General features: G+C 41.2%; 1 protein-coding gene across 1 annotated transcript; it reads right to left on the bottom strand.

The window, feature by feature from the left end:
* Positions 1–740: 740 nt before the first annotated feature.
* LOC105014069 (kelch-like protein 20) lies at positions 741–10,370 on the bottom strand. Its single transcript, XM_020052460.2, has 8 exons — positions 10,182–10,370; positions 9,716–9,891; positions 8,520–8,703; positions 6,724–6,867; positions 6,001–6,134; positions 1,897–2,108; positions 1,501–1,607; positions 741–1,245 (listed from the first exon to the last, which is right to left on the bottom strand). The coding sequence occupies exons 1-8, from the start codon at positions 10,202–10,204 to the stop codon at positions 1,182–1,184; spliced, it is 1,044 nt and encodes a 347-aa protein (XP_019908019.2). The 5' UTR covers positions 10,205–10,370; the 3' UTR covers positions 741–1,181.
* Positions 10,371–10,613: the final 243 nt, after the last annotated feature.

Below are 10,613 nucleotides of genomic sequence, written 5' to 3'. Positions count from 1 at the left end.
AAAAATAGAGATTTATGGTCACAACCATAAGCGCTATGTTTGGAGAGGGGTCAAAAAGGCCTATAGTGAACAGAATACCATCCCCACTGTGAAGCATGGTGGTGGCTCACTGATGTTTTGGAGCACTAAAGGCACGGGGAATCTTGTGAAAATGTATAGCAAGATGAATGCAGCATGTTATCAGATAATACTAGCAGACAATTTGCATTCTTCTGCACGAAAGCTGTGCATGGGACACTCTTAGACTTTCCTGCACGACAATGACCCTAAGCACAAGGCCAGGTTGACCCTCCAGTGGTTACATGCTCAAGTGGGCAATACACAGTTTTAAGAACTAAAGGAATGGAGACATTTGAACAAGGGTCAGTTCATTTTTTCTTTGTTGCCATGTTTTGTTTTATGATTGTGTCATTCTTATATGACCTACAGTTGAATGTGAATCCCATGCTCACTCATGTTTTCTTTACAAATGGTACATATATTATCAATTCTCCAAGGGTATGCAAACTTTTAAGCACAATTCAAAATATATATTTCTTTGGATTTACAGATAATGTTTTGAATTTGTATATCTATGGTAAAGCTTATAATTTCATGTAAAATATCAATATTACACCCATTTGTAGAACTCTTTTCAAAACCTAACTTGATTGGAGGTAGCCAACAACTGTCATCATGATGTCAAAACATTTGCCAGACTTTGAACAACCATGTTAGTGTAACATTTTATTTGTTCCACATATTGTAAACCCATACACACCATACTGACTTTTAAGTTGGGTGTTGGATTTGAATGGTCCAGTCTTAGGCTTGACTCAAATCTTTTAAAATAAGCTTAAACACTGCTGTCCATTATTGATTCCCAACAAAATTTGCAATGCATTAGCAATTTTCATAGAAGAACAATGAATATAGTCTAATATTTGTACAAAATTATCCACTGCAGTTATGGCTGGAAAGATGCTTCCATAATTAACTGTTGGGTGTGAATGCAATCAATTCATCTTCATTTATTTTTCATTAATTTTGACACCTTTTGGCAGAATTCTTCTCTGAATGTGAAAATGTGTAGTAGATTTTATAGGTAGGTAACTCCATCAATACATCAAAATCACTAATTTAAACAGATTGGATGTAAATACGTATATCGATAAGCTGTCATTCAGCGCTGTTTTCTCGGGTCAAACGCTAGTCAAGGTGACAACATGGCCCCCCGGGTGCTTGGTCCTCGTGCTCCCAAAGTGGCTGCGAACAAAGCAGGAAAGAAGAAACTACTTCATTCTCTGAAACTATGAACCAATGAAATATATTCTCAGTATATAAAATATGGATGAATCCCCTCTTTTAAACAAACTTGGCCTACGATGAGCCAGAGCTGCTGAGAGTCTTCAAAAGCAGCAGCTCCAGTGAACAAGTCTTTCTCACCCCACAAGTAAAGCATAGTCCTAAAATTACCAGATACGACTGTCAGCGCCCACTCCAACTGTTACGGAAAAGTACCTCCACGTGTTTGACTCGCGGTTGTAGACTTCTATTGTCTTCAGATTGGTGATGCCATCACAGCCTCCTACCGCTAACAACAACCCATTGAACACCATCAGAGACATCTACAAAGGCAGACATGATGGGGACTGATGAAAAAGATTGAATCTGTGAGACGGTATCATTGTAAATGATGGGATCATTCCAATATACAGAGATCCACATTAACAGTGACCAATTCTGACTGTAGATTGTCGGCTTAATTATTGGCTCTTAGAAAGGCTGTGTGCTATGAGCCGATAATTAACATCTTGGCAGATAAAGTCACTGTTGCTATGGGAAGTAGTCCAATAATAAAACATCAGCCGAGACTGGTTAGCGTGCCAAAATGTGTTTTGGCGGCCTGCCACTCACGTCGTTCCTCTTGCTCCTCATGTGTTTGACGGGGGTCCACCGCAATGAGTCCGGATCGAACTTCTCCACGGTGTTGAGCTCCAGGTGGAGTTCATCCTGTCCCCCGGCCGCAAAGAGACGTCCCATATACGCACAGCAGCCTGCGTTCTCTCTAGGAGTCGACATGGCGGGGCACGCGTCCCACGTCCCGTCCAAACTGTTGAAACGCTCCACTGTGAATAACAGAACAGAGACTCAAAACCAGCAAATACCAAGGGGAGAGCGCCCCCTTCTGGCACTCCCAACAGAGCTACCTACCATACAGTGAGGGAGCCTTCAGCTTCTGAGACAAACCAGTAGCTGGATGTGTTGGGGGTGCACACATCAAGAAATCAATACAACCAGCGAAACAGGCAGACAATGAAACAGAGACAATGAAACACAGAATCAATAAAACGCATGGACAATTAAACAGACAATTAAAAGGACAGACAATGAAACGGAAAGACAATGAAACGGACAGACAATAAAACAGGCCGACAAAATGAAACGGACAGACAATGAATCAGACATGGTCATTGATCAGGTAATTAGGAGAAAAATACAGAGAGAGCTCAAGTTTTATTGGCACAACAACACAATTACATTATTCATGTTTCCTTCATCAGATACTGTTTAAAACAGAATTTCAAACAGGTTATTGGATTTTTACCTGACACTTTTACATTATTTACATTCAGACACATTTATTCGATTTTATTTGTGGGAACATACAGTGGGTATAGAAAAGAATCACCCCTTTAAAAGAATCACATTTTGTTGCTTTGCAGCCTGAAATGAAAATGCAAATTATGACACCTAAGTGAAAGATCTAATACCAACTTGTCAGGAAAAAAAAATTAAAGAATCACCCCCCTCCTAAAAATGACTTGTAAACCCAAGCAGGTGTAGTTAATCACCTTCTCAATAGCACACAAAGCCAATTGACTTTCAACTGTGATCAGCTGTGGTCATTTTGATTAGCTCAGCATGAAACAAGCTTTTCCTGAAGCATTTCAGTCCTTGGTAGTGTAACTGAAGAAAACAATCAACTATGGGTGGCAAGGCATTGTCAAAAGATCTCATGGATAAAAAAAAAAATCAAAGGCTTTATCAGTCTATTATTAAGAAGTGGAAGGTATTTGGTACAACACAGACCCTCCCTGGGTCAGGACGTCGCTCCAAACTGGATGAAAGAGCCAGGAGGAAACTGGTCAGAGAGGCTACCAAGAGGCCTACAGCAGCTCTGAAGCAGTTGCAGTAATTCATGACAAAGAGTGGTCATTGTGTGCATGTGACAACAATATCACAAATTCTCCACAAATGTGGCTTGTATGTTTTACAACTTTAGGAGGACATGAGGTCCTGGTCCACAGCTGCGGAGTACCTGGTTTGGGGGCCCATTGCTGTCCCTGTCCTTGTCCATCTGGTCATACTTCTGACCTAGTCTAATTTTAAATAGACTCTGGATTTAGCCCAGATAAATGTATTAATTATTCCAATTGGACTCTTAATATCTCACCCGGCACAGCCAGAAGAGGACTGGTCACCCCTCTGAGCCTGGGTCCTCTCTAGGTTTCTTCCTAAAATTCGGCCTTCTTAAGGAGTTTTTCCTAGCCACTGAAATTCAACACTACTGTTGTTTGCTCCCTTGGGTTTAAGGCCGGGTGTCTCTGTAAAAGCACTTTGTGACAACTGCTATTGTAAAAAGGGCTTTATAAATACATTTGATTGATTGATTGATTGTATGGGAGGGTTGCAAGAAAAAAGCTTTGCCAAAACGCACCTTGAACAAGGTGTTATGGTCAGATGAGACTAAAATGTAATTATTTGGCCTCAACGCCAAACGATATATCTGGCGAAAATCCAATACAGCGCACCATCCAAATAACACCATTCCTACAGTAAAGCATGGAGGTGGTAATATCATGTTATGGGGTTGTTTCTCTGCAGCAGGGACTAGAGCACTTGTCAGGATAGAAGGAAAAATGGATGGGGCAAAATACTGTAAAATTCTTGAGGAAAATCTGCTGTTCTCTGCCAGAAAGTTGTCAATGTGAAGAAGATTTACCTTCCAACATGACAATGACCCAAAGCACACAGCAAAACTGACAACACAGTGGTTGAAGGAGAAAAAGGTGAATGTCCTTTCATGGCCTAGTCAGAGCCCGGACTTAAACCCCATTGAAAATCTGAGGAATGACTTGAAGACAGCAGTCCACAAACAGTCACTATCAAATTTAACTGAACTTGAGCAGTTCTGCAAAGAAGAGTGGTCAAATATTGCAACGTCTAGATGTGCAAAGTAGTAGAGACATATCCCAACAGACTAAAGGCTGTAATTAAAGCAAAAGGTGGTTCAACAAAATAATGACAAAAGGGGGTGATCCTTTTTCCAACTCAGTGATTGTTTTTTTGTTTTTTTGTTTTTATGTTGGTGTTATATCTTTCACTTGGATGTTATAAGTTGCACTGAGTAAATACAGCTGAATGAACCAAAAACTGTGTCTGTCTTCATTTCAGGCTGCAAAGCAACATGATTATTTTAAAGGGGGGTGATTCTTTTCTATACCCACTGTGTTTCCTAAATTAATTAAATGTGTAATAGAATTCCTAGTCATTTAGAGCTATTTATCTGAAAAACCTTTTTTTAACAAATAAGAAAAGGTTATGGGAATTTTCCTGCCTTTCTTTTCTCACAGATATAAATAGACACTGACATGGGGCAACAAACTATAACCATCCTGTGTATCTTTGGAAAACTCCAGTGTCCCAAGAATGTGTGTGTGTGTGTGTGTGTGTGTGTGTATGTGTGTGTGCTTATTTGTATTACCTTGTGGGGCCATTTGTCCCCATAACTATAGTAAAACCTGAAAAACATGCCCCATGTGGGCAAAATCTATTTCCGGCTCAGGGTTTTAGGTATAGGGTCAAAGTATAGGCATAAATGTTACATTAATGAGAATGAGGTTAGGGTTAGGTTTAGATTAGGGTTAGGTTAAGGTTAGGGTAAGGGTTAGGGTTAGATTTAGGGTTAAGATTAGGGCAAGGGAGCATGCAATTTAGTTTTTCAGGGCCCCATGAGGATATAAAAACAAACGTGTGTGTGTGTGTGTTTGTGTGTGTGCACAAGAGCTTGAATGCAAGTGTGTTTGGACCAGATAAAAGGTCACATCTTTCAATAGGACCAAAACTATTATGATGAAGAATGTTGTCAAACTCAATTAAATTCTCTGGATAATAGCAAATACAAATTTAGAGCCTTCAAATGACAAGGCCTTATACTGTATGTAGGATTGAGAGTATTTCTAAACATACAATCTCACCTGGGCAAACTCTGGGCCCTTCCTTCTAGGGACACCAGATATTCAAAGACCCATCCAGGGCAGACAAAGATTCAGCATAGAGCACATCTGTTAACTTGCTGTTATCACCACAGTCAACACACGGTGGGGACGGTTGTTCTGGCTCGGTGCAACCGGGTCGAATGCAACTTTCCCCATGTCAAAGTAATGGGAGAATTAAGCACTATTGGCCAGATGGTTGCACTACAACAAGTGCATTAAAATAATAATGTTGCAAGGTCAAACCCCTTACCCAATTTCACCTAACATCAAGAAATGTGGTACCTGGATCCAGCTTCTTGCAAGGAAAAAATAAGCCTCAAGAATCCATAAGGTCTCAAATGATGGTCAACACTCCTCCTTAGTTTCCAAATATAACATGGTGCGGCAAATTAAAATCCATAGAAACACATTACGGACATTTGTACTGAATAAGAATATTTCGTCCACACTTTGGCACTCTAAAGGATACATGCTTATTTTGTATCTCTTAATCTGTTTGTCTCTGAGTGATGATATTTGGCACTCATTCTCAGGGATGTGGGTCTTGCTAACCCACGGAGTATCTCGGACACCCTGGCACGATTTAGACTACATTTGGGTTACTGTAGTGATGCTTCTTGCATCTTTTCACAGAAACCAGGCATTTACAAAATGACAGTTTGGCACAGGGAGAGGATTAATCGTTCTTAGGGAATGACGTATTTACTTGCCTTGATATATTGCCTTGATATATTTATACCTGTGTTCATGGCTGTAACTCCATCGCTGCCTCCAATCACATAGAGCTGACCGTCCATCACAGCAGCCGCGGCACCACAACGTCGGCTTAGCATCGGAGCCTGCTTCGTCCAGCTATTCATTTTGGGATCATACCTGGTGGAACACAAAAAAATATATATAATATGTTGGTGAAACAAAAAAAGTTTTTCATATCTTCCTTGATAGATACCCAAAATGTCTAAATTCAATTCTTCCTTCAATTCTTCCTCTTTCCTAGTCTGATCATAATGCCCGGCTGTAACATAACCAATCAGGTCCTCCCGTCCGCCTCGCTGGTGTTCTAACCACTGGTCTGTAACACCGCCAGTTGTTCTGAAGACACTCCACTCCTGCACACTTCTTCCCCTGTTACCAATCACCAAGGACACCATTTTAGTTGCTCATTTGTTTGTAATCAGCTGTGGATTATTGTTTGCACTTTGTTGTTATGTACCATGTGGTTTCACCTACCTGTTATTCATAGAAGTATATCAGTTTTTTGTTCATTGCTTTTGTGTTTTCTATTCTGTTCTCTTGTGCTCACCTCCCCTCGCACGTTACACAGTCAAAGGTCAACTTGCCAAACCTTGTTATCTTGCTGTCAGTATTCAAGTAAAAGGAAAACTACAAAGAGTCTAAAGGGTGTTTAGACATTAATTATTATTTGTCAATCTGGCAACCGCTGATGATAACTCCACCTCACCTTTCAACAGTGTTAGTGCAGGCCATGCCGTCATAGCCTCCAAGGGCGTACATGTATCCATTCATCTCCACCACACAGACTCTGCTGCGGGGGCTGGTCAAGGGAGCCACATCGTTACTCCACCAGTTGGTTTGTGGGTCGTACCTGCAGCATGAGGAGTGGAGAGAGAGAAAGCCTTGTGGTTTAGATAAGGTCGGTGGATGGGACAAGGTTAGCACAGGGGTCGATGGATGTTAATGCTGTAATTGACCATCTATCACTGTCTTGATCGGCGTTTACCTGAAAGCCATGGCTTTCTCTTAGGAGTGTGCTGTTTAGGGAGAGTAAAGATTCCTCTCCAAGACACACCCTAATGTTAAATCATATTACACGTATTACATTTTGTGTAGCTGTTTTTAATAACGAAAAATTTCAAGGTGCACTACATATAAAATGAGCCAAAAAGAAATGCATAAAATGAGGAACAATTGAAATAATATTTATAAAAAAATATGCGTGATATGAGTACGGTAGGAGCTACTAAATAGTTAATGATGTGTCATTTATAGCTCAACTGCAAATGTGGCTATGTAAACCTGTAAGTGGAAAATCCAAAATGGATTTGGCGACAGATTGAGCATGTCATCAGTTACAGTGAATGGGAATAGCACATGGAGACACATCTCCCTCCTGCAGAGATTGAAAAGGAAGCACAGCAGCCGGCCTAATCAAATGAAGACATTACCGAGACCCCACTGTTGCTCTCTGGTGCTCTCTGGTGTCGTCTACTTTCTCTCTGTCACCAAGCAAACCCATGAATGTCCAGACCAGGAAGTAAAGCTCTGAGTGAACACTACTGAAAGGCATAATCTCTATTTTATAGCAGGTGGATTATTTATAGGCAAGTGGTATGTGCCAGTAAGAAGAATAGTACCTCAATTCTGCTCATTATTCTCCTGGAGCGAGCAGTCATACACTCCCACCAAAGAGAGCGGATGTACAGACTGTGAACGAGGTTTGAAGAGTAGCAAAGTAAACAAAGTAAACATTTTTAAGTGCAGGATGTAGTTCATAGGTTACGAAGTACTGGAGTTTCCAGGCGATGCCATGACATTCCCACGTTGGGGACTCTGCACTCAGTCCACTGAGCCTCCGATTAAAGCAGAACAGCAACCACTAACTCAACTATCTGAAATCTATTTCCATCCAAACAGTCCCACTTCGCAAACCCAGCACTGGTTTAGTAGAAAAATTAATGTGATAAATGGTTCCTACTGAAATAGATCAGTACACCCCCTCAGCCATTTGAATAATTGTTCCCTTTTTAATCTCGTGTCTACTCACAGGGGAGACACAAAGCACTACATCTCACCGACACCTTTTTGTTAGGCCGAGGCAATAAGACCAGAGATCACTTCTTCTTTCCTCACCTGTCCTACGCAACTCAAAAACTATTGCCACCTCCCTGTTATCAGTTACTCCAACTTTGAGTCGGAGTAAGATCTCTACATGCACCCCCACTCCAATACCATTAATATAAACTGCTACAAACATTTGAATACTAATGTACTCCTGTGTTATATTTTCATCAAAATATGTGATTTGTACTTAATGAGGACATAATGAGGGTGTTATATTACCTTGGTAGCTTGAATGCACCTGCACATTGACAGATTATAACATCCGATGTGGTCAGGTGGTCAGGCATTGTAAGTTCTGTCAGGCATAAAAAATACCTAAGCAGTCAAACACACCCAAACTGTTTGTTAATGTTTAGATCTAGTCAATTCCGAATAAGCCTACTAAGATGTCGTTACCTTTCCACGCTGCTTTTGTAGGAGACGCCATCAAACCCGCCCACTGTGTAGATGTTCCCTTGCAGGCTGCAGACAGCCACGTTACCCCGGTGATGGGTCATGGAGGCCATGTTCTTCCATTCGTTCTCCAGGGGGCAGAACTGTTCCACCGGGCAGGACGGGTCCTCCGGAGTCCAGCCGCCCACTGACAGATTTAAACAAGTACAGTATCTTACCAGTACAGCGTTTTATTTGGACAATAATACTAACATACTGCTACAGGGTAGCACTGTATTTAAAACATGGCAGAGTTTATCTTATGAGGACATCCGATGAACAGAAGTTCCTTAGAAAGAGAATTCATATGATCTGTTCCTTGTAAACATACATGTTTGAGGTTAGGGAGAATTTATGGATGTGATGACCTCTCTATTGGAGGCCTGAACAAACAGCCCCAAATGGCATTGGGGGATCTTCTAACTCAGCTGTCTGACCTCTATGAAGGGGGACAGAACCTCTAAGGAACGCACAGTGCCAGTTCGCCATGTCATCTGAACATATCCCGTGAGGTCGTACGCAGTGAGTCCCCGTACTAAAGCACAAAGATAAAGCTGTTGATTGATTCAATCTAGAGCCTTAAACCCAACAATTGTGCAATATCCCATACTAATTGGATTTGTAACATAACAGTTGCAAATGTATAAATAAAACAAATATATTTTGGCGCTAAATCATTCAAATGGATGACGAAGTAGACAATCAACAGGGACCAATTAGCTTCTTTTGCATTACTCAAAACAAATTGCTAAATTATACTGAAGCTCTTGAACGTGCATTTATAGCCCTGCAGTGCATACCCCAATGGTATTGCAGGTTAATGTTTTGAAATGTTTAAAGATGCGATGCAGTTGGGTTTTGCTAGTCTCTGCATGATTTCAATTTAATGTGTCAGTCAGTCAAGGTAAACATTTCCATCACTGAATTCAGGACAGCTATTAGTATGAATGACTTTCACCCACATCAACACAATCTGCATAGCAACTGATTGTGATGTTAGACATGCTGACATTTTTTATGAGTTTAAACAGTTGTTTCTGTAAGGCACATTTAACAGAATCTTGACCTACAACCTCCTTCATGTGAGCCTCGAAAATATAAGTATCTGACCACCTAGGCCAAGCAAAAGTGAACCCATCTTTAAGGGAAGAGGCACTGACCTATGAACAACATATCATTAAAGTCCTCTCTATAGCGCTGTTTGGATGTTTGTCTGCTCAGGGACGTGGAGCTTCTGATTCGTGGAGACGTGGAGCTTCTGATTCCAACTCCGACCCCACCATGACAGCTTTTAGGCATCATGACCTTCTGTGTGTCTGGGTCTCCAACAGCCTCCCTGACACACACACGCACGCACACAGGACATGAATGAAATGTCAATAATGGTCATTAATGGTTGTTAATCATTTTGTTTGCAAATTACCTGGTATTCAAACCAATCACATTGCAGATGTACTCTTCAAACTTTTATAAATCCATCCTAAAAAAACATCCTTGGGTTTTGCATTTTATAAACAGCCCCGTCTCACCGGTAATACTTGAGCAGCCATTCCCCCACGTCTCCACACTTACTGTTGTCCTGACATAGTACATATACAATAAAACTGGAAGAATATGTCAAATTACCCTTGTTCATTGTACAACCCCATGTCTCCTCGGCTCCCTGATCACGCCTTCAGTGACAACACACTTCTATTGACACCTTGACAGCTAGTCAAACCTATCTTTTACAGTCCTTTTCTAAACGACAGAATTTCACTTGGCAGCATTTTCACTTGCTCGTTCCTGATCTGCCTATAGTTTTCAACTGTCTGACTCTTGTTGGTGCTTACAGGAGAATATAGACCTCTAGAGCCAAACCCCCACCTTTCCTGAGCTACGTATATCTGCCCCTTCTGTCCTACCCGGCAACCATATCAGACACCAGCTGTGTCACCCTGAGTCACTCATCCTGTAAGCCAGCCGGACACTTAATCCCCACTCATGTTTCTTTACACTCAGTGTGATTCTGAATTCACCGGATTCCATTCCATAGAGGTCCAACAGGAATGTCTGTCC

This window comes from Esox lucius, chromosome 13, assembly GCF_011004845.1.
Source record: "Esox lucius isolate fEsoLuc1 chromosome 13, fEsoLuc1.pri, whole genome shotgun sequence".
In the NCBI taxonomy this organism is placed as follows: domain Eukaryota; kingdom Metazoa; phylum Chordata; class Actinopteri; order Esociformes; family Esocidae; genus Esox; species Esox lucius.
The sequence above is the reverse complement of the archived record's forward strand: the minus strand, read 5'-3'. Positions and strand labels throughout refer to the sequence as shown.